General features: G+C 58.9%; 1 protein-coding gene across 1 annotated transcript; it reads right to left on the bottom strand.

Moving 5' to 3' along the window:
- Positions 1-844: 844 nt before the first annotated feature.
- Positions 845-20,483, bottom strand: CSNK2A2 (casein kinase 2 alpha 2). Its single transcript, XM_088536454.1, has 11 exons — positions 20,363-20,483; positions 20,080-20,191; positions 12,049-12,150; positions 11,559-11,609; positions 5,854-5,913; positions 4,222-4,305; positions 3,076-3,186; positions 2,790-2,891; positions 2,291-2,391; positions 1,174-1,322; positions 845-984 (listed from the first exon to the last, which is right to left on the bottom strand). The coding sequence occupies exons 1-11, from the start codon at positions 20,464-20,466 to the stop codon at positions 908-910; spliced, it is 1,053 nt and encodes a 350-aa protein (XP_088392580.1). The 5' UTR covers positions 20,467-20,483; the 3' UTR covers positions 845-907.
- Positions 20,484-24,028: the final 3,545 nt, after the last annotated feature.

The raw sequence follows: 24,028 nt of genomic DNA on the forward strand, positions 1-24,028 counted from the left end.
GTCCCCGCTTCCCTTCCTACGGTGCTGGATGGACCCGCCGGAGCGCCGTGCGCGGGGAAACCGCGTCGCCACCTCCGACGCGACAACGTCTCGCGCTGGCGACGCTCCGAGCCCCGCGGGAAGGTCCAGGCAGCCCCTCGACCCGCCTGCGCTGCGCGAGTAGCCCTTGGCATTCACAGGTTTCCAAAGCAGGTCCTCGAATTTCTTCTCGGATGGAGCCTTCGTCATACGCACCCGGGGAGGCTCTCGCCTCTCCCCGGCGACTCAGAGAGCGTCGTTATTTTAATGCTCAAAACCACTCCGGGGCTGCTCCTGGGAGCGGGGCTTGGTGTTGTCGAACTTCCCCATCCCACCCCCCCAACCCGCTGCTCTGGCATCTGCAATTGAAACTGGAATTCAAGGGTCAAATTCAAGCGCAGAGTGAGCAGAAGGACTCGGACCTCAAGAGAGCGGCACCTGCTAACCCCCAGCCTGAATTTGGTTCAGCGAGAGTGTAGGGGGGAAAGGCAAGTTTAGAAAGAGGCAAGCTAAGGGCTGATGGTGGAACGGCAAATTTCTCCCCACCGGGATGGCGGGGAAGGCTGGACTGAGAAGGAAGAGTAGGATCCATAGAGATGTGAACCAGAATCAGTCGTGTTGAGCCCTGGGGATATCACTATATCACTATACGTTTAGCTCTTGCAAAACCATTTGCCCAGGGCTTTGGTACCACAGGGTTAGAGTTACATTAACCACAACCACCAGAGAGGAACTGAGGTTTATGACCCCCCCCACAAGGTTAGATTTCTGCTGAGTATAAAGGGGAGGGGAAGGGAGGGGGGGGCCTTGGTTCATTTCCCTTCACTGTGTGACCGAAGGTTTTGTTTTTATTTGTAAACATCTTGAATTACCCGTCGTTTTCCAGTCTTCATCGTGCTGTTGTCAGGCCACTGGAGAGTACAGCATTTTCTGAGCTGGGCTGGGACTGCTCCTTCACCACTGGATCTGCAGGACACCGAGCGGGCAGGAAGGGGAAGCAGCACTTAATAATCGGAAGCTCCACCCTGGCCAACGCTTCCAGAGAAACTGCCCTCAAAACCTAAGGACCGGCCAAGGCTCCTTCGAGAGCTGACGCTTCCCTGCCACCCAACATCCCTCCCTCTCCCAGCCGGCCCCGCTGGGCTCCAGACTCACAGAAATAGGGGTGGTCCATGGCCTCTTTGGCAGTCAGCCTCTGTTGATGGTCATACCGCAGGAGCTTATCCAGGAGGTCTAGGACTTCAGGGCTCACCAGATGTCTGTTCTCGCTGTGGATGAAGTTCTCCCAGCGTTTCCGGGAATGCCTGCAAAGGGACTTGCTGTCACTGCCCGGATCTGCCCAGCACAGCGGTACCAACAAGTGCCAGGGGAGGCACCTGCTTCGCTTCACTGCTGGGAAGAGACGGTCGCGAGGGACTCTGCCTCCCTCCTTGCACAAGCTGCTGCTCAGCAAGTGTTTGCCAAAGGGGAAAATCCTTTCCTTTAGGCACACAATCACGTGGATGATGTCTGACGTCTGGGAAATGCCAAGCTGGGAAGGGTGCAATAAGTTCCCTTGCAGCTCCAGGGCCTGGACACCAGCACGCATGGTGACACCGTGGCACCAGGGGTGCTCTGCTTTGCCAGCCAACCTGCTTCACCCAAGCTGTATTCACTTTCCCATCCAATTCCAGGCTTTTTGGATATGTAAACTAGGAGATTTTGAGCTTCTGAAGCAGGGCCGAGGGGGCAAGAGCTTCATGTGCCTTTTTCAAAAGGCTTCGCTTCTGATTTTGGTCAAACATCTCCTGGAAAGGTGATGTGCAACTGAGCTCTCCACCAGTCTGGATCTCAGCACACATCACTCCTTTCCCCCCTCGCTGTTTTTCTTACCCACTAGGGAAAGAAAAACTGTGGGGGAAACGGGAGAGTTGGTCCCAGACAGCTGTCTGCCTCTCTGTCTAGGACAGAAGAAAATCAGAAGCGAAGCCTTTTGAAAAAGGCACATGAAGCTCTTGCCCCCTCAGCCCACATAGTGCTCCAGTGTTTACATCTTCACCCTAGGATGTCAACGAGCCCAAGAAGAGAGGGGCAGGGGCCGGCTCGTGCATCATGGGAGAGGTGAAGGGAAGAGGCCGCGTTTCCGTGGGCTGCGGGACGACGGGAGCAGCCAGCCAGGAGGCCAGCAGCACCGCTGCGACCCGCGGATCAAAGCGAGAACTTTGGGGGACGGACACTCGACTCATCTCCTTCCATTGCAAGGAACAAAGGCTGCATTTCACTCCCCACTTACTGGCCCAGGATATCATTGAAGTGCGGGTCCAGTTCTATGTGGTACTTCTTGAGATAGCCATACAGCTCGTCTGTGCCCAGGACCTTTGCGATGCGAACCAGCTGCAACAAAAAGCATGTTGAGAGAGGGCAGGAGGGCCGGCCACCGGCTTGGCAGAGGGAGCAGATCCTGCCAGGGTGATTGCTATTGAATTTGTGGCTCCTTTCTGGTCTGATGCCAACAGACAGGACTGTCTCACAGAGGCAGAGCCACCCAAATCCAAGATCTCTCAGTCTGGAAACTTCCCAGATTGAAGGTAAAAATCTCCTTGAAACTTGTTTTTGCAACATGAGCATAAAACAATTTCCTCCTTAACGCAGGAGATGTGTAAGCCCGGGTGGCTCAAGGAAGCCAGTGCCCTCCCAGCCTGGTCACCACATCCCCAGGACCTCCCCATCACACACGCACACGAGATGGCAAGAAGTCCCTCACGAGATGAGCCAGGTAGCCAAGTCCTTACCTGGTCATAATTGTCCTGGCCATGGAAGAAGGGCTCCTTTCGGAAGATCATGCTAGCCAGCATACAGCCTAAACTCCACATGTCCAAGCTGTAGTCATACATCTGAGGGGGGAAGGAGAAGCCGTCAGGCAGGCCGTGCTCCCCACAGGCTGCTTCCCCAACAGCAGGAGGCAACCTCAGCCTTCCAACCCCCCGACCACGTCATTCCCTGCCAGGCCAACCCAGCGGTGGCCAAAGGGCAGCCCCCAGCAGTTCCATGGGCGAGCGGCGAGGAGCAGACTCTTACTTGGTAGTCCACAAGGAGCTCCGGTCCTTTGAAGTACCTCGAGGCCACGCGGACGTTGTATTCCTGAGCGGGATGGTAGAATTCTGCCAAGCCCCAGTCTATGAGCCGCAGCTAACCGGGCGAGAGAGACACAGAGTCAGAGGCCACGGGTGCTGCCTCGGGACCAATGAGTCAGAGGGGGCCACGTCCACCGAAGCCCCTCAGCCCCGTGGCGCGAGCGGAGACTTGGGCGCAGGGAGGCACTCCGAGGGCAGGAGATGCTCTCAGCAGTTCTCTGGTCATGCTGTCCCCTTCCCCCTGTCGCCATGCGGTGCTGGTGGGGTTTACCCTGTCCTGGAGAGTTTCTCTGCCTCCCAAGTCAACTCAAATCATTATTACTGGGTAAATTGCTCCCTACCAATGTCACCGGCCAAACAAGGCCGGTCACTGCACGAGGGCATGAGCGAGGGCCAGCTGGTGTTCCAGGTCCTGTACTGGGACCGGGTCCGCAAGCAGCGCTCGCAATAACTGGGAGCTGAGGGTAGGGAACGAGGTCAGAGCGGCGGCCACCACATCCCACAAGGGACAGTGGCTTCTCTGCAGCTGCCAGGAGGGCGACCAGCTCCGTCCCTGCAGACAACTGCTCTGTAAGAGATTCCCTCTCCCAGCGAGCCCCGTCCTGCCTGCCCAGCCACGCGGAGGGGTCCATGGACCAGAGCTCGTTTGCTGCAGCAGCTCCCGGTCCCCCAGCTGCCCAACTGCACTGTAGAGAGCTGGGTACGAGCACCCCCAGGCTCTAACTAGGTTCCCGAGGGAAAACTGTTACAGACAAGGCCTAAAGAACCAACCAACAGAGAAGCCTCCACCCTCCTGCCCACTGCAACTCCCCTGGCTTATTCCAGGCAGGAATAACTGCTGCTCCCTCAGAGAGGGGCAGAGCTGGGGAGAGGAGCCCCCTCCAAGGCTCAAACACCCACTCAGCCAGAGTCTCACTGGAGAGCGTTAATCTCCTGATATGGGCCCAAGGGGAGGGCAATAGGTAAAGAAATGATGAAAAACAAATATAGCAACCCAGACTGTGGGTATGGAGGCGACCGAGTTTCAACTTTCCTTGGGGGGTGGAAAAAAAAAAAAAAAACCCTCCCATCAGCGCCGGTGCCACGGTACCTTTTTCTGTTGGTGGTCTATCATGACGTTGTGGGGCTTGACGTCCCTGTGCATGATGCCCATGCTGTGGCAGTAATCCAGGGCCTGGCAGACACACACACACATTAGATGTGGCTGTAACCACGGGCACAGCATCAACAGCACAACAGGCAGGTGTCAGCGAGAAGCAGGATCACCCCGGAGAGGAGTCGCGCTTGCAGGTGAGCCCGATGTGCCCCAGCCTGCACCAGGCAGGCGCTTCTCCTTTTGGAGCCAATTCCCACACGCACCCGCTCTCATGGCTCTGCAGTGCATCCCGAGTGCTCCAGAGCTCCTGTTTGAGCGCTCGAGTGCCCTGTGCCCTGCTCCTGGGAGCAGGATCAGCGCTCCAGAAGGCAGGGGATGGCACGGGGGGGCAGCGCTGCGGCTCGCAGCTCCCAGCTCCGTGCCCTTGCACTGCTCATCCCCCCGCGCAGCTGCTCCTCCGGGAAGGAGGACGCGGCTCGCTCGGCTCCGAGGCGGAGTGAGGGGATCCAGCCATCCATCCGCACCTATCAGACGCTCCAAGGTCTCCAGACAGGGACACTGGAGGAGGAGGCAGTCTAGGCACCCGTGCCAGAGGACTGACGCTGCCCGTGGGTCCCTGCCACAGGGAAGGGCAGGGGGAACGGGTTCCATCCCAGCAGGGGCTCGGGGAACCTCTCTGTAGTGACATGGGCCCACAGGCAACAGCACAGTGAGGGCTGGCAGTGCTCTTGGGATCTCTGTTGCTGGACAGACATGTAACACGCTGGACCAGCTGCTCCCAAGGACAACACAGCCCTTCCCTAAGCAGGGCCACTCACTTGCAGATAGAGGGCACCCACGAAGGGCCGAGTCCTGCTGAGGCCCCACTGGGAACGGCCGTCGCTGCAGCAGGTCAGCACGAAGCAGCCCCGCTGCAGCTGGCACCCGCACACGGCCTGGTGCCCCGGGGCCTCCTGCAGCCCGAGACCCCAGAGGGGCCACGCAGGAGACCTTAGAGAGCTGCCATACGGCTCCCCGGGGACTTCTATAGGAAGGTGCAGGCTAGGCGAGCAAGGAGGAGTGTCTGGGGCACTTGTCACCCTTCTGCAGAGGGGTCGGCTTCAGCTGGCATGGCTCAAAGGGGAGGAGCAGAGTTGCATCAAATACAGGACCAAAGACTTGGTTGCCAAGACCAAATTGATGGGGGTGTCGGACTGCAGGGTGCTGAGCGGGCCAGCTTGTTCCTGACAGTCCCCCAGCCTGTCCCTGCCACAGACACAGGGCTCTGACACCAAGCAAGTGAAGTCACCCCCTTCATTTGGTCACTGCAGAAGGAAGCCTGGAGCTGCTCTTCTCTTCTGGCTCTCTGCGGTGCCCAGAGCCTCCAGGTCCCCAGGAACAGGTTTGCTCAAGCCTCCAAACGCCTCCCAGGGCTCCCTCCACAAAGCCCTACCCAGCCACTCGCAATCACGGCTCGCTGGGGAGGAGAGGAGCAGATCGTAGAGAATCAGAGATCCTTCCGTGACGAGTGACGGTCCCCACATCGACCTAATGCCTCCTGGTAACGGGCTCTGCAGCTAGAGCTTCCCCCAGGCCTGCCCTGCTTGCGGGACGGGGATGCTGCACAGGACACGTGATGGCACTCACCTTCAGCAGCTCGTACATATAAAATCGAATATCAAAGTCTGTCAGGATCTGGTACAGTTGCTGAAATAGATTTGGGGAGGGAGAGGAAGAGAGAAACAAAATTAATAGTCTGGATCTGCAATAGTTTTGTTCCCTGTGTGTGGCACAGGGCTGTGGTGACACGCTCGGTGCGGGCACAAGTTGCCACCCTCCTCTCTGCCACGTCCCTCTGCGGTCGCTCATTGCCACCGCGGGAGCAACAAAGATCCAAGGTGTGTTTGAAGCCACGCTGCGTTATCAGCGGTCACTGGAGAAATCCTCAGCCTGTCATTCCTAGGCTGGGTCGCAAGCGGCCCCAGGCTGCTCTGTGCCACCCCAGCTGGGCGGCTGCTCTGCTCCCAGGAAAGCAAGGTGAGAAGACAGGGTAACAGGAGGCTGAAGGGGCTGGGCCACGAAGAATGGTCATGGGAGACCCACAGGACCGGACTCCTTTCTCCTTTCCAACAAGAATCTCCAAGCCCAAGACAAGATCCTCAGAAGACCTAAGAGGGTTCTCACGCTGCCACGCTCCGGGCCGGAGCCATACGTAGGGAATCCTTCCCACTGCTGCCCTGGGAAGGGTCTAGCAACAACCACGTGTCATTTAGAGGCACGGTACACAACACGGCCTCCGGTACACAAGCTGCTCTCCAGTCTCAGGAGCTGGGATGATCTCAATGCTTACGAGCAATGCAGCGAAGCAGACAAGTCGCAAGGAGCAAAAGGGACATAGCTACAGCAGGGACAGATGTGCTGCTCTGGTCACAGGGGCTCCCTTACACACAAGCCAGGGCCAAGCCCTGCCAGCAGCGCCCAGCTGAGCTCCCTAAGGAAACAGCTTGCTGGGATAATGCACAGTTTGGGAGGGATGAAGATGCTATAACCAGGTCCTGCTGTGAATCCCCAGCCTTGCTCAACGCTAACACACTCCACTCGGCAACACCAAAGCATCCAAGGGCAGCCGACTGCTTCCACGCGACCTGGCGTGGGCCAGGGACAGGAACGGCAGCAGCAGAGCAAGGCTGGAGCCCCAGGGCCCTGTGCCCTGGCTCCTCTGCCTGTAGGGAGGGATGGGACAAGGTCACTGATCCTCCTCTGGGCCCCACGACGCAGCTGATGCGGCACCTCCGACCCTCCCGCTGCGCCACACGCGGGAGGCTCCACTCGCTGCCCGCAGCGGTCCCGCCACGAACCTTCTTGGCTCTTCCCTGCTCCCACGCAGCCACGTGGGTGTCTCCACTGCACAAACTGGCCCAACATTTCCCTGGGAAAGCGTCACTGGAGCCCCCCTAACCTCCTTGCCCAACCTAGCAGGCAAAAGCAGGCCCTCCTGCTTTGCAGACATCTCCCACACTTGGCTCCTAAAGCCTGGCTCTTTGGACGAGAGCCACCGGAAACGTCACCGCAGGCCTTGCTGTCCTAAACCCACCTCCAGTATCTGCTCAGGCAGTGGCCAGCGCTCCACATCACACCAGCCCTCGGGGAGCTGGGTCGGGTCCCACAAGGCTGGGGTGCAGAGCAGGCAGCAGCAACACAAGCAGAAACTGCCTCCAAACATCCCGGCCCCTGGCAGCCACAACAAGGAGAGGCTCCTTCACAGCTCTGCCTTCCTCTACGGAAGGCACCAACTCTTTTTTGAGCTCATCTGAGATGTGCAAAGATGAAACACACGGAGACGCTTCCTCGCAGCAGCTTCACCTGAAAATTCGCCCAGGGGCACAAGCAGCGAAAGGTTTCGCTCCCAAACCCTCTTCCTCAGCAGCTACAGCACAACGAAGATGCCAAGACGACCGTGTGGCTGCACTCCCCGCTGCTGCTCAGCCCTGTGAGCCAACTGCACACCCAGGGGTTCAGTCCCCTTTCCTACTCCCCAAGGGATTTGTCTCTCCAAGTCAGCCAGGGGCCTGCACAGAGGCAGGAGCACTTGGGGATTAAACAAAACAGTGACAGTTTATGGTATCGGAGGGACAGAGGCCCATTTCTCCTCTGAAAGCAGTTAGAATTAAGGTATTTCTTTTTCCTAACAATTTCTGGATTGCCAAGTTAAGGCAGATGACTGTAACTGGAGTACACACAGATACTCGAGTATTCACAGATGACCAGTTATACAACAGATCTGAAGAGAAACACGGGCCACATGCACGAGCTGCCTTCCTCCCACAGCACAATATACATTTAATCAACCTCTGGCTCACCAGCCCCACAAAACTAGACCCATCAGTCTAAGAAGGGATCCAGCCATGTAGTTGAAGACAACATAACCAACTCTAGAGAGGTACCACGTAAGGCTGCTTATCCTGTCACTTAAAAGTAGTCAAACGCGGGTGCATTAAGAAGAGCGTCTCCAGCAGGTCGAGGGAGGTGATCCTGCCCCTCTACTCAGCCCTGGTGAGGCCACATCTGGAGTACTGTGTCCAGTTCTGGGCTCCACAGGACAAGAGGGATGTGGAGCTGCTGGAGAGAGTCCAGCGCAGGGCCACAAGGATGATCAGGGGCCTGGAACATCTGCCCTATGAGGAGAGGCTGAGGAAGCTGGGCCTGTTCAGCCTGGAGAAGAGAAGGCTGAGAGGGGACCTGAGCAGTGTCTAGAAGTACCTCAAGGGAGGCAGTGAGGAGGATGGGGCCGGCCTCTTTTCACTGGTGGCCACCAACAGAACTAGAGGTAATGGCCACAAACTGAAACATCAAAAGTTCCACAGGAACTTAAGGAAAAATTTCTTGCCAGTGAGGGTGACAGAGCCCTGGAACAGGCTGCCCAGAGAGGTTATGGAGTCTCCTTCTCTGGAGATCTTCCAAACCCCCTTGGACGCAGTCCTGTGCCACGTGCTCTAGGTGACCCTGCGTGTGCAAAGGGGTTGGACTAGATGACCTCTAGAGGTCCCTTCCAACCTTAAGCATTCTATGAATACGAGTTTGCACTGATGATGAGGGTCGTCTGTAGCCACAGTCTTGACAGAACTGATAAAACAGCAGCTTCTGTCCACGTGGAATGAACCTGGCTGCTGTTCTCACAACTGCACAGACATCAACAGCAACAAGTGCCCTTTGAAGAGAGGAAAGAGATATCATTAACCAAAAAGGTTGCTTCTGATCATGAAAAGCAACTCTGCCAGGAAGGAGACAACCGATAAGGAGATTATCCAACCTTGGAAACAATTATCACAAACAGAGCAGAGGGAATAATGCCGTCCTCCAAGGTAGCTGGCAGTCACCTGTTGTACACAGGCCGCCTTGGGAATCGCTTTGGGAACCCTTCACACACCCTGAAGATGATTCGAAGGAGACATATGGTTCTCACCAGCATTGCAGAGAGTCTTGAAGCCAACGCAGAGGTGGGTGGATCAAGAGCTACCACCTCGACACAAAGAGAAGAGGTCCCTGTCACACCAGGGTTAGCTCAGGGGGCAGTTAATCCCACGAAAACTTGACTGCCTGAGATGGGAAAACCAGGACTGTGAAGCAGAAAGAAACAGAAGGATGGCAGGGGCAATAGCAGAGACAACGTGACACTGGATGCTCTCATGTGTAGAGGGCTGGACCAAGCTAAGGCCTTTAACACAACTGGTCTATTTTGGAGTGATGCCAAGTGGAAAGCGCGCCGAGCAAGTGAAGAAACAGCTCAGAGGCCTCAGCATCAAGGATGCCCCAGGTGCTTGCAGCAGTTTTCATAGAATCACAGAACGCTTAAGGTTGGAAGAGACCTCTAGGGATCATCTAGTCCAACCCCTTTGCACACGCAGGGTCACCCAGAGCATGTGGCACAGGACTGCGTCTAAGTGGGTTTGGAAGATCTCCAGAGAAGGAGACTCCACAACCTCTCTGGGCAGCCTGTTCCAGTGCTCTGTCACCCTCTGCAAGCCACTGGTTCCCTGCGGCCCCCAAAACCTCCCCAGCCAGACGGTGGGGAGCGGGCAAGCTCAAATAACCCACGCGGTCCACACGCAGCCAGTGAAATTCAGACGAGTGAATGACAAACTCGGAGCATGCCCCGGGGGACATGACGACATTCCCAAGACAAGTTCTTCCTGTCTTGTACCAATCAGCGTCAGCAAAAAAGCATCAGCTCTCTCAGCCTGGGACTCCCACGGTTGTGATTCTGGCAGTTCCTCAAGAGCCAGGTCTTCTCCAAGGAGCTCCTACACAACAACAGTGCTGCTTTCGGACGCGCCAGCACCCAGCACGCCTCCTCCCTCCGGTCAGTGCTCCGAAGGGACGCAAGAGTGTCCGCACCGGCTCTCGCGCGGCAGCGAGGGCAGCGCTGCCCCCCAACCAGCACCGCTGCTGGCCACCAGGCTCGGGCACCACTCAGCGCCCACAGACACACCTAGGTGCTGGGGGGCACCTGGGAGGACACTTCTTCCTCTCTAAGGACACAGCACCGCGCGCCTTTAGATCGTGCCACTAAGCGATGCTCAGTGAGCTGGCCCACGGCCCCAGGAAACCATTTGGTTTCAATACATATTGAAAAAATAATAATTCTAAGCAGAAAGTTGAGAGTTTCCCACATCAGCCTCCCTCCTTGGGTCACCAGGATAAGCAGAGGCACCCAAGGCACAGGAATACCGCAGACAAAACAAGGCTGCTTTAATTAGCCCCCAAAGGTCACCACGTAGCACTCCTGTTTACTTGCCAGGGTAACGCTTATCCCCCCGCCCAGAGCTGTCAGGGCAGACATGCTGCAGGTTACTATTACCCCGGTCTCTGCGGGGCATTAACAGCACTAAAAACAGCAGGGCTGGAAGGGTCCAGCTCCGGCTGCGCTCAGCGCCCCGCGCAGCGGCGCCCAGCTCGGCAGAGCGGCTCCGAGGGGCTGTGAGCGCCTCTCGACGCCGGGGCCGGCCACAAACCCCCTCCTTCCTACCACAAGCCCCTCTGCGGGGCTCAGGGCACGCGCTGAGCGACAGCGTGTCCATTGACATGAGGCTGCAGGGAGGACGATGAAATAAAAAGTGTCACTCTGTAATAAGGAGAGGGTCTGTGAGTAGCACGCGACACTCACTGGCTTTCTAAGGACAACTGCTCAATTAATTCACCAGCACCGGCTTCATAACTTAGGGCAAAACGTCACAAGGGGAAGCAAAGATATCATCAGAACTGGTGTGGTTGCTAATTACATGTCCCTTTCGCATAGCAAGGTGCTTCTGCCAGCCAGAAGTGTTCACAGCAGAGCACCAGGCACTGCTGCACTCGGCCAGAAGGATCCCACCTCGGAAACACGTAATTTGACCAGAGCTCCCCAGAAATTGGAAGGGAGCCTTCCAATTGCAGCCAGGGATGGGAGAAAAGCTTCTAAGAGTCTTTTAGGCCTGTCCTCGGGCCCATGGGGAGTGGGAGAGCTGCTCTCCAGGCCCAGGTCTGCGGCAGCTGGGCACAAAGCAGAGGAACCCTCTCCACCACGTGCGCTGCCGGGAGGAGCGGCGCGGAGATGGGATTACAGCACAAGAGTAATGGCTCAGTCGGGAAGGGTGTAAGCAGATCTGATCATCCCTCCTGGACTTACCTCTTCAAAGCCACGAGGAGATGCAGTGATTTTGTAACCTCACAAGTTTCCCATTTAAGCCAGGGAAGGAAGGCAAAGCTGACGCAGGGGACAAGTGCCAAATCCCCTCTCAGCCCCTCAAGGCATATCCAGTCACCACAGGCACAGAAATGGGAAGCCTCCCCCCTCTTCAAACAGCCAGACTCACCTTAAAATCTGTATTATTGATGTACTCAAAAACCAGAGCAGGGGTCTTTGACTGCAAGACAAAGACAGAGAGAAAGTTATGGTTTAAAACACCCTCTTGACCTTTATTTGCTTCAAGAGCCTCACAAAAGCTCTAGCTTCCTGCCCAACCCTCCCTGCAGAGAGCAGGGCAGGAGCAGGAATGCAAGAGAAACACAACCCTGCTCTGTCCCGGGCCTGACCCCAGCCGCCCTCGCGCCCCGACGCAGCCAGCGCCGCTCCCAGCCCCACGGAGCGGGGACAGCGCCGGCCAAGCTGCAAGGTGTCCCCCACCTTGGGGGGACGAGAGCCCAAGCGGGACCAAGACGACAGCAGAGGCCCTGCGGAGCTGGACATGTTCACCCCAGGCTAGCTTGAGGCCTGGGCGGCCCCGGGCACAAGGGACAGGGCCAAGGGCAGGCCCGGAGCCACCTCTGCGGCCACCGCTCGCACCGAGACGCACGGGCACCTACCACCGGATCCTTGACGGTGTCAATCAGGTTAATGATGTTGGTGCCACCACGCAGGTTCTCCAGAATCTTCACCTCGCGTTTTATCTTCTTTTTCTTCACTGGCTTAAATACACAAAAGCAATTAGAAGTGAGAGTCCTTGCAGAAATCAGCAGCAAGCGTTGCCAGCGACTGCCTCCCTCTTCCCCCTGCTGCCACCCTCACGCGAGAACCTTTCTGCCTTCAAGGGGCAGCCGCACGGGGCCTGGCACACAGGAGACCAACCCCTTGAACAACCAGGATCTCTTTAAACCCCCATTTCTTTCCAGGAGAAGCTCTGCGCCCTTCGGGGGAAACCTCAGCACTCTAGACACACACAGCTGTGACTCCAAGTAACTCTGGTTAAAAGTGCCTTGGACGACTCTGTAGAAATCTCAGCACATGCTAATTCCACGTTATATGTTTAGAGCCACAGGACAAACACCCAGCCGTTGTTTAATTGCATAATACTATTTTTTGCTCCTTTCTGCTGCCCGCTCCCTCCAAAGGGCGCTTTAATGCAATGAAATGAAGCCTGGGGAGCCTCTGGCACCAACATTCCTAGGAAGCTCCCAGGTTGCTGCAGCTCCCCATGCGCGAGGCTGTTTTGTAAGCACCCCAAGAGCAGAAGGCTCCAACCACACGGCACATCGGCGCTCCTATACACCGCCCACAGCTTAAGCGTAAGGATATTTTAAACAGTTTTCGTCTCCTCATCAAATCTGTGCAGCCCTGGCCTGGCAAAGCCCCTGCGCAGTCTGTGGGCTTTCCTCATGGGAACGCTTATTTCCAGTTTAGTTTTCACCTTCCCCTCCCAGCTTGGGGCGACTTGGCTGTTGGGAGAGGGGGAAGGAGGCGGCGGGGTGGGACATCCCCACAGGGTGTCCCAACCCGCGAGGTGGCAGCAGCAGCCCCGCAGTCTCCTCCGCGCAGGACGCGCGGCCACGAGAGCTCAGCGGCTCTCAGTCCCCACGGACGCGCGCGGGCAACGTCCGCGGAGCACGGACACGGCAGGTCACGGTCCCAGGGCATCCGAGACAACCTGGGACAATCCTTGGGTTTTAGATCCCTCAAAGGAACATGCATTTCAGCAAAAAGAAGGAGCAGAAGTTTTAGATATCCTGGAAGAATCTGGCATTTATATACATGATAATATACGCTGCCTTTCCAGGCTCTTTGAGTAGCTGCAACCTTCCAACCTGCCCTTCTCCTCCAAGTTGAGAGGCAGGAGCTCAGGCTTTCAAACCAAAGAGCTGGGACTCTCAGCCCCAAGCAAAGTGCCAGAAATATCAGCAACGCTGCTGCGGGCAGCGCCAGCACCTCGCGAAGCCGCCGCGGCCTCGGCCGGCGCAGGGCAGCTCCGACGCGCACGCGGAGCCGGCAGGAAAGGTTGGAAGGGCCGGGAGAGGCAGGCAGAGCAGGGGACGGAAACGCGGGACCGAGGGCCACGTTTCTGAAGGCGGCAGGAAGACGCCTCGCTGGGGACGGGCCAGCCTCGCTGCAGTCACTTCTATGTGTTCCTGCCTGTTTTTGAAGCGGGATAGAGGTGTCCAGCTCCACCTCCGCCAGAAGGCCAACCCGCCCTGCCCCAGCACATACACCCTCGTCGGAAGACACAGGCAAGAGAACAGCACCTTCGAGGACGAAGGCGAAGAGGAAGGCCAAGACACCTGAAGGCAGACGCTGAAATGTGGGGGCACTTCCCCACATCCAGTTTGGAGGAGGAAACCTCTAGCCTCCTACGGAGAAACCTTGGCCAAAACCTTGGCCAACCGCGTGCCGTCTCTTACCCACACACACCAGTAGAGCTCGTTATCCCAATTAAACCTGCCAACACCACTTCCCACGTCGTTACACATCCCTGCCCCAAAACTCAACACTGGGAAGCGGCTCTGAGCCCCAAGGAGCCTCGTGCTGCCCCATTCACCAAGGCCGTGACACGCGGCCCATGCTGCAGAGCGGCCACAACCAGGGAAATTTTGCAGGGAAATTTCCCTCCGGGACTGCTGAGGCCGCAGACAACGCGCGGCGTCTCCTCCGAGCGCCGGGATTAAGTCCGGTTGCTACAACCGTCTCTCGCGGTCACCCGATCTGTCTCTCCAGGGGTGTTGACTCCAAACACACATGGATTAAATGTGAACTGCTGAAGCTATTATGGCCCCAACCATCTGCCTCTCCCAGCAGGCAGGGATCCTGGGACATCAGCCCCGACAGCCTGAATATTTTAGCTACCTATTTCGGGCAATTTTCTTATACCAAACTGTGAGCTGTGGCCTTTCAGCTGACGCTGCAAGCGCTGCTCGGTCCCTGCCCCACAAGGGGAATTTCCAGTACAGGACCGGAGCTCATGGCTACGAGAAATCCACCGCTTCCAACTCGGATCCGCCGACACTTGCACGGCTGCGTTTTAGGAAGGGGCAAACTCCAACTCGATCTATTCCAGCAGCAGAGGCAGCCCAATGTTTTCTTCCCCACTTCGCTTCTCCAGTGGGTAGGACGAGTCCTGTTGTAACCTTTCCCTCCAGAGATGGCTCCAAAGGGGTCCCTGCGCTCCAAACCCACACCTATTCCCATGAAATCTGTAGAAACTTGACAGTTTGGAGACTTTGGCAACGTTGGGGCTTGCCAACAAGCGCCCAAATTACTACGGGGGGGGACACAGGAGGAGAGGCCGACAGGCAGCAGGATTGCACGCGGCTGGTTTCCATAGGAAACCAGGCTAAAAGACACGTCTCAACTGTCTGCGCTTCAGCTGCGGCGGTACCGGGAGCAGCGCGAGCGCCTGGGTAATTCCTGGATAATCGCGACCTTCCTCGGGAGGGCCGGGCACGGGGTGGCCGCGGGGACAAACCTAGAGCTTGTCCCCTGCACTGGATGCGCAAGGTGACCTCAAGCCACAGGGGGATGGATGGTCCCTCCTGGGCTCGGCAGCACTCGTGCAACCCGGCACCAGCTGGTGACCTGTCACTGCAGCTCTCCCACCCCACGAGCTCCGGGATCACAGGAGGACTCTTCCACCTACCGCAGCAGCGGCCGGGACAGAACAGGCCGTGGAAGGGGCCAGAGACGACTCAAACGGTTGGGCTGAAGGGAGCGGGGACCCCCACGCGGGGCCTTCCCTCGCGGGGGTGAGAGGTGACACGTCACGAGCAGTGGCTTCGTCCCCACGTAGGTGCAGAAGAAAAACCTCTCTGCAGGCAGGAGGTCAGACCCCTGCGTCAGAATCCACAGAAACTTGCAAGCAGGGAAAGAGCCCAGCTGTGGTAAGCACCAGCCAGGAGAATTAATACTGTTTGCTGAGATAACCCTTTAAATACAGACCTGCAACCATCACTCCCTGTCTTGAAGGACGAGGTGCCTGCCTGGCGAATTGTCTTATTTTGCTCCATTTCTAAAGCAAGGGAAACGGGCATTTCTCTGATTTTTCAGTTCCAGCCTTTCCCAGTAACAGGCAGACACATTGCTGCAACTCAAGCAAAGGCAGAAAAGAACTTTGTAATTCAAAATTCTCTGGATATTTCTACACTTACAGAAAAACAAAAACAAAACCAACAAAGTGATGGTTGCAGTGACCGAAAGAAAAAAAGCAAGATCCAAGTTAGATTCGAAATCATCAAAATCATTTTACATGAACCCACAGTAGCTGGTGAGGCAGGAAGCACTTGCGGGGCAGCCGAGGGGCGAACACGATGCTCTGAGGAGCCCCCGGGGTGCCGGGTTCAGCCCAGAGGGTGCTCTGAAGGGGACCCTAGCTAGGGCAGCGGGGCACGAGGTTCGGCAGCAGAAGATCCAAATCCCGAGGACGTTAATGCTGTTTGTGCCACTGTGCACCAACCAACTTTAAATAAAAAGGCCTAGTCTTTGCTCTCCAAAGTCTCGGCTTTTCTCCCCTGCAGCACTACCCCAAAATTACCCTGTTGTGGAGCTGCATGGCCCAGGACGCAGCCCACGGAGCATCGAGGCATCTGCAGTCATCCAAAAGGGAGACACAAAGGGGCAGATCCCGACTCCCACCACAGCAGAGAACTGGAAACACTCGGTCAGACTGTGCCCTAAGCCAACGCTAACACACAGGCTGCTGTAACTCGCCCTTTTCCTCCTCGCAGGAGGAGCAATTGGGTAACTCACCAGTTCCTGGCACGCTGGACGCCGCTCCTCGAGTTACGAGCTGCATCTCCAGGGCCCTCCTAGACACCCTGGACCATTTCAGTTGACCGCAGCTCCAAACAAGGTCGGACTCCAGCAGCAAACCGTGCCAAGCTCCGTGTGGGCAACAGGTGCTTAAAAAAGAAGAGCTGAGTGCCCAGCTCTCTTGCAAAACATCTCACTTCAGTCCTGCCGGAGGAGGAAGTGGGCCAGGGAGAGCTGATGCGGCGAAGGCAAACGCAGGAGTCGCGGAAAACACAGCCCTGCCAGGAGCAGCATTGAACGGCGGCGCTGGAAGGTCAACGACACGGTCAAAAGCGGTAGCCCCGAGGGAGCAGCATGGCCCTATCCTATTTTCACGTGCAGCTCCCTCTTCACACCCACAGAGCCATTTTGAGTCCTCTTTCCCTGTGCCCCCTCAGGGCAGGTCTCTGCACCGCAGCTCGAAAGCTTTTAGAGACAGCAGAAAGATGAGCAGTGCCACAGGGGTCCCTCCAAACGGGTCCCTGGCTGCGAGGGTGACTCGGAGCGCAGCACTGGAGGAGCCTGCAGCAGCCCCTGGTCAGGGCACAGCTCTGGAGGGCTAAAATAACCCAAAAGAGGGAACAGGGGAAAAACAAGCAAGCAAAAATGCACTTGTGAAACCCAGTACATGGTTGAAAGCTCCAGTTCGGGGACTTGGCGCAGAGGGACAAAAGTCACCAAAAGAGAAAGGGGTGATTTTTCTCATTCCTGCAGAATCTGCTTCACTGGTCCCTCTCCTGCGTTCCTCAGCCAACTCTGCTCATGGATTCTGCCCCTTTGGATGGCAGCCCTGCAAGGGAACACCCAGAGCCAGAACCGGGACTGCAGGTAACGGCCGCGCTCTCATCAAAGAATCACAGATCACCAAAGGACTACGCCAGAATTACAGGCAATGGGCAACGTTGGTCTTGCAGGGGCAACTTGCTCACACGGCCCAGGAACGTGGCTTTTGTTGAGCGCGAGGACACGTTTCTAGATATGGTAGAAGAGGAGCCTGCAGACACGTTGGAGCTAAGACGAGCTGCTAAAGGAAATGGGAAGTTGAGCAAAGAGGTAGCACAAAGGCTGCAGGCCAGACTCAGTGGTCCACCAATAAACAAACAAACACACGTAAAACCTCATCTCCTCCAGTTAGGCTAAGGAAGATCAAGCTGTGTTCGAGCCACACAACTCCCTGGAAAGGGACGTCTCAAACGTCGCTCGCACACACAGCGGAGCCGGCCTCGCGCCCCGAGCCAGGCGCCGGCTCCGAATCGAAGGCCGGCAGCAGAGGGACATCGCGTCCCCGTGCCCCGCTCCGGCGCTGCCCGGCGCGCGCGGGAGCACGATGCCCGCGGCTGCGCTGAGGTCGACCGGATCGGAAAGGTCAGCAGGAACGGAGCTGCCGCGCGAAGACTCCCCGGAGCGAGGACTCCCCGGAGCGAGGACTCCCCGGAGCAAGGACTCCCCGGAGCGAGGACGGCGGTTCTGTCCAACTCCTACTCCCCGCACGCGCCAGCGAGCTGGGGAGCGGCGCTCGGCCGCGCTCCTGAGCACTAGAGCTTTGGGGGAGCACGGGCCAGGGCGGCTCTGGGGACAGGCAGGAGCCCTGTGGCAGCGCCACAAAGTGTCTCGCTTTGCCCTAAGCCACGGGCTTGCATATTCCAACATCCATCAGAAATCGGATCCACGAGCTCCCTGGCCTCCAGGGTTAGAGGCAAGGGGCTGCTTCATAGGAAAGGAGAGTTATCTTGCTCGTGCAGCACCAGACTGGGACCTTTGCCCTAATCTTGACTTTGCTGAGGCCGAGGGACTTGCCCACAGTCACACAGGAAATCTCTGCGGCTCAGTTCTGCATGTGAGACGGGCCGATAAAGTTTCCTGACCTCCCCGGAGGAAGGTGCGAGATGATCAGGTACCACAGGACCAAAGAAAGGGAACGAAAAAAAGCAAGGGAAAAATACTTGCTGTGGGACTAAGCTGAGCTCAGCAAGGATGAGCTCCTTTAAAGAGCAAGGCCGAGAAGAGACGCTCATCACCTAACGAGAGGCAGCGACTCCTGCTGAAGATCACCCAAACGCATAAATTCTGCTCTCAAGGCAGCACACCAAGAAAGGAGAACCTGTGCTAGACGGCAGCACCCATCACCCAGCAATTTCTCCCCTCATTTCACCCCAAAAACCACACGAAAACCAGAGAACTTTTGGTTGCGTTTCCCGCCTCGCAGAATCCACCTCAAACGAAGAGGAGCAGCGAGGCCGGGCCGATCTGCGAAGGCCCCGCTGTAGACACACGCAATCACGTTTGCGATGAAGCTCGAGCTACAGGAAACCGGCGGCACCTTCCCCGGCCCGGAGCGCGATGCTCTTGCCACACTCCGCAGCTTTTTCATAACGCTCGCGACCCGGCGCTCGGAAACTCGCTTTTCGCTGACCCACTTTCCACCGAGAAGAAAGTTCATCTTTATTTATCCGGACTTTCTGCTTTCCCTCGCAGGAACGCCGTCCGCATGTTAATGGGGGAGCAGGGGGAAGCCAGGGAGGCCGGTGGCAGCGCCGTCCACCACGGATGCGGGACAAGGCCCCGGGGCGGCGTGCGCGGCACCGAGGAGCGGGGGCTCCCGGCTCTCGCCGGCGGCCTCACGGCTCAGCGCCGCCGGGGAGGCTCTTGGGGCCGGGAGAGAGGCGAGGAAGCAGCTTTCCCGGAGACCTGCGCTGCTGTCGCGGAGCCCCGTGGCGCCTTTTTATGTGGGGCAGGACGCGGAGTTGCCACAAACCGCAGCAACCAGGGCGAACCGCGGCCCCCTCATAACACGCCCCTCTGCCCCAGCTGCCCCTCGCCTGCTCCCAACCAACCCTGCACCCCTGTGGAAAGAAGGGGGCTGCGGAGAGCCGCCCTTCCCAGGTAGCTCCCGGCCGCAGCGGCTGCAAGGACGAGTCTCCGAGCTCGGAAGCCTCCTGCGCGCTGCAGATCAACACGTGTCCAAATTCTTAGCGCGCCCGTGATCAGAAAGGAGCTCCCACGTGCTCCTGAGGAACAAGCAAGGAGTGTTGCCGCTTCCACAAACAGCCGCCATGGGCAGCAGCCAAACCTGAGCCAAAAAGCAACTCGGTTCCAATCCTTTTGGTCCTGTTTCTTGCCACCCCCGGCCCCATCGCCGCCCCCAGGTCACGGTGACGGTGACCAAGCCTCTCTGCACGTGCACCGCTTCAGCGTCAAGCGTGGTAAGGAGCGCCCCACACCGCGCGTAGCCACTCCAGCCCTGGCCAGCTTCCTCTGCAAGAAGTAATTACTTCTTCAAGAAGGTCCCCAGCCCCCAACTTCGCAACCATCAGCACACCCCAACGCTGCTCAACGTGCAGGCTCCTTCGGCCTCCTCGGCTTCGCACAGGGTTTCTGACCACGCTGCGAGCGGCACACGCAGCCTTAGGAAGGCCGAATCCGACACGCGCTTTGCTTTCCCCAACCCTGACCACCGAGCACCCCGCCTCCCCAAAAGGCTGCACAGCGGCTGTGCCAAGGGCAGCGGGAGGACCCCCGCTCCGGCCGTGCTCCGGCTGACCCGGGCTGCTTCGGACAGGCCTCGCCGGAGCGGATTTACCAAGCGCGGGCAGCACGTGCAGCGCGCTGGGAGCGCCGGGGCTCGCGGCGCTTCTGCTTTGCTGCGCAGAACGGGGGGAGATGTCAAAGCATCCCACATGCTCCATCCCCCAAGGACAGCCCAAACAGCCAGGAAGCAAAACCCAGGAGTCCTGGGGTGCCGGGCAAGACCGAACGGGCGGATGGCCCCAGCGCTGCTGCTTTCCTGCTAGGTCCCTGCTTGAAAGGAGAACGGCAGCGGGGAGGGTCCCCGGCGGGACACTCACCTTGAGGATCTTCACCACCACGCGCTCGTTGTTGGTGATGTTGATGGCCTCGAAGACCTCGCTGTACTTCCCGCGGCCCAGCTTGCGGACCAGCTGGTAGTCGTCCTGGTTGCTGCGGGCACCGAGAAGAGGGAGAAAAAGGGAGCGGAGGGAGAGGGAAACAACTGAGAAGGCCCCAAGCCGGGAGAGCGGGGGCCCCCGCGGGGAAGCACCCGGGGGCCGGGCAGGCCGCGGCCTGCAGGGCGCAGGGGCGGCCCCGGAGGGTGCCCGGGGGGCGCTTTACCCCCAGCTCGGGACGTGCGCCTCGTAGTCCCAGTACTCGCGGCTCCGCAGGCTGTTCACCTCGGCGTACACCCGCGCCCGGCTGCCCGCGGCCGGCCCGGGCATGGCGGCGCCGGGCGGCGGCGGCGGCTGCCGCGGCAGCGGGCGGAGGAGGGCGCGGGGCCGGCGCGCGAGGCCGGCGAGGCGGGGCGCGCCGCGCAGGAGGGCGGCGGCGGGCGGCACGGCCGGGCCGGGCCCGCCGAGGCGGCGCGGGGGAAGGTGCGCGGGGAGCCCGGAGCTCTGCCGAGCGCCCGAGGCCGCTGCCCGGTGCCCGGCGGCGCTGCAGCCCGCGCCGGCCCCGAGCGCGGCGCAGCCAACCCGGAAAAGGCGCCGATGCCGCCGCGCCGCCGCCGCCGCCGCCGCCCCGCCGCGAGAGGCGGCCGCCCGGCCCGCCCCGCCCCGCCCGCCGCCCCGCCGCCCGCCCCGCCGCGCAGCGCAGCGCCCCCCGCCGGCCCGGAGGACGCGCCGCGCCGCGCGGCCCCCAGCGCCCCGCCAGCCCCGGGCACCCCCCGGCACCGCCGGGCACATCCCGGCACGTCCTGTCACCCCTTGTCACCGCCCAGCACTCCCCGGCACATCCCAAGACCCCCCGGCACCCTCCATCACCCCCCGGCACCCCATGGCATCCCCTGGCACCCCAGCACCCCTCTTGTACTGCTAGCACCCCCCATTACCCTCCTGTCACCCCCTGCCACCCCCGGCAGCCCCCCCCCCCCGCACTCCTATTACCTCCCATCACCCCCCTGTCACCCTCTACCAGCCCTCGGCACAGCCCCTGTCACCCCTTCCTGCCCCCTTCAACCCTTGTCACCCCCGCATCACAGTCCCTGCCACAGCTCCTGTTGTGCCTCCGCTCGCAGCCCCTTACACCTTGTCACAGCCCTGTCACCCCCCGTCACCTGTCACACACCCCGTCACCCTTGTCAGCGCCGTCACACAGCCCGTCAAGCCCTGTCAGGCCCTGCCACCATCTCACACACCACGTCCCACAGGGCCACACGCGCCTCCAGGGACACCCAGGCTCCCGAGCGCCTGCAGCACCCATGGGCCCTCCAGTCCCCTGGGCTCTCCCGGCTCCCATGGGACCTCCAGCTCCCCAAGCACCCCAGACCCTGCGGCATTCCCAGCCTTCCCGCCCTAGCCCAGGGTCCTTCCGACTCCGGCACTTCTCACAGGCCCTGCTCCCCTTGCCCTGTCACCCACAGGTCCCAAGGGTGCCCAAGGGTCCCTAGGCCGGGCCCCCTTCCCTCTCGTCGCTCTGTGTTCACCCCGGCACCCGCTCGCCTGAGCCCTGCGGGCTCCCCCTGCCCCGAGCTCCTCAGTGGCATCGGGGTCCTGCCATGTCCCGGGGAGGGGACCACGACGGAAAGCTCGGCCTGATATTGGAAAACATGGGCTCGAGGAGGCAGTGGGCTGGACAGATGTGCAGTGCCCCCAGGCTTGCACCCTCTCTGCCATGTGCTGGGCCTTGCTTTGACCAGGGCTCCTGGTGTTGGTCTTCTCCAGACCAAACTGACCCAAATCACCCTGCGTCGCCTGCCCGCCTTGCTTTGGCAAGACCGTTTAGGAGATTTTCCAGGCGATATTTGAAACAGGAGCTTACGGAGGATTATTATCTTCAGAGCAAGAAAAATCAATATTTTTCTTAGGGGGCTAAGGGCACAGTGGTAAAACCTGGTCCTCTTGGCAGGCCTTTCTTGAAAGGCTTTAGGAGGAGGAGCAGAGCGATTGCACAGCTGAGGAGCTGGAAAGGGGACACCTGCGGGCTAATCCCCAGGTTCCCAAGCGACCCTGTGGACATGCTGAGGTTAAAGGGATTTGGACACTTGCATCAACTCGCTGAACCAGTGACGCAGCTATGGCATCACCATCATTAATACAGATTCGACCCAGAGAAGGAGGGTATGGCCATCGTCAACACCGGGCGCTGACCAAGCAGGTTGGTCAGAGCGGCACGTGGGCATCCCTGTGGGAACCTCCGCTTGCTTCGGGGCAAGCAGAGGACTGTTTTAAAACAGGCCCGGGAGATAATTCCTCTCTGCCAGGATTTGGTGGGGTGTCCGTGCAAGCGTGAAGAGGCAAGGAGATGTTCTTGGTCCCGTGGGGAAAGTGTCAGTGAAAAACTCATGCTCTGGGCCCATGCAGGACAGATGAGTCAGGGGAAGAGAAACCAGAAAGGCCGGGGCAGTCGAAGCAGGGCAGAAAATGAGCCACGTTGAGAACCCTCCTGCTTCTGAAAGGTTAAAGTAGTTGTTGTCTGGCGCTTCCCCCAGCATATGAGCCAGCAGAGGGGCTGGGCAGGCCATTTCCATGATGGAAAAGAGTAATTTGCCAGTGCTTCAAACCAGCCCTTCAGGAGACACGTTGTCTTGGGCAGGAGACACAGCACGTCCTGCCCTCAGTGCCTCCCGGAAAACCCCAGGGAAGCCCCGGCCCTGGCGGAGAGGAGATAGAGGGGGGCTTTGCTTCAAGCAGGAAGGGCAGCAGGAGCGGAAGGAGGACAGCAAGCTGGGTCACTGCCACCAGGCAAGGTCATGGGCCACCGGCCACGCACCCAGCAGCATCAGGGGATGCCAGCACCAGGGGTGACCCACCGAGGGTGACAGCATGGGTCCCAGCCAGGGACAGAGCTGTCTGGAAAGCAGGAGACGGAGCATCGCTGGTTTCCATGAGGAGCTGGGGCACCTCTTTAGCCTGGTGACCTGTAGAAACAGAGCCTGGATGAATTTGTCCGTGTTTTGCAGAAGGAAGAGGTGGGGAGAAGGAAGACGCTCCAGCTGGTGACCGTTCTGCCCCAGGAGCGGGGTGCAGGGACGGCCACAGGGACACGCGCTTTATGGGCCCTGCTGGCCTGGCGTTTCCAGCATGGGTCGGCACACGGCTTCCTCGGTCCTTACAGCAGCCCGTTCCTGGCAGGTCCTCAGGCAAATCTCAGCTGCTATTTTTAATGCTGCTGCTGCTCTCACCCTACGGGTGCCATATGCTCGGCGCCGGCAAGCGGCTTCCCGAGCGCTGGGCTGGCTCCGGCTGGCGCCGAGCGCGGCTTGCGATGTCGCAGGGGAATCAACGCTCGATCGGCAGCGCGTGCCTGCCCGTCGCAGGTGTCAGGAGTATCGCAGCGGCCTTTCTAACACCTCAGAAAGGCCAAAGGCGACAGTGGTTTAACACCCTCACCTGAGACCATCCAAACGTCAGCTTAGTCTCGGATGGAGATTAGACCTGCTCCAGGCTGCTCTGCTTTATGCTGGCTGCCAAGGGACCTTCCCAGCCATCGGGTCACAGGGCCACCCCGGCGCGCTTCCTTTTCCGCAGGCAACCCCTTTCCTGCCTGGAGCCAAAGACAAGCTGACGGTTTCATGCTACATAAAGATGTTGTGCTCCTCCATACTGCCAGTAATGGGGAAAGCAGGGCAGCTATAGATATCAACCTTAGCCTGCGTTCCCTTATGGAAACACACATCAGAGAGATGGTTTTCTTTTCCTCTCAGGGCTAAGAAAGGGAAAATTTTCCATTGATCAAACTCAAGCTCACGTGGGTGCTGGACTTGGAGCTTACAGCAGAGGCAACCTACGGAAAGTCTTGCTGAGAAGATAAGCACTGAGTCAACCACGCATGGCCAAACCCAGT

The sequence above is a fragment of the Tinamus guttatus genome, unplaced genomic scaffold, assembly GCF_059628265.1.
Source record: "Tinamus guttatus ecotype Peru unplaced genomic scaffold, ASM5962826v1 Tinamus_guttatus_pri_ptg000674l, whole genome shotgun sequence".
Lineage (NCBI taxonomy): Eukaryota > Metazoa > Chordata > Aves > Tinamiformes > Tinamidae > Tinamus > Tinamus guttatus.

Excerpts from the sequence above, each read along its gene's own strand:
- CSNK2A2 (XM_088536454.1), bottom strand. The coding sequence starts at position 20,466 with ATGCCCGGGCCGGCCGCGGGCAGCCGGGCGCGGGTGTACGCCGAGGTG. Across the intron at positions 4,306-5,853 it reads ATATGTACGAGCTGCTGAAG|GCCCTGGATTACTGCCACAG; the intron begins GTGAGTGCCATC and ends TGTGTCTGCCAG. Across the intron at positions 985-1,173 it reads CATGGACCACCCCTATTTCT|ATCCAGTGGTGAAGGAGCAG; the intron begins GTGAGTCTGGAG and ends GGTGTCCTGCAG.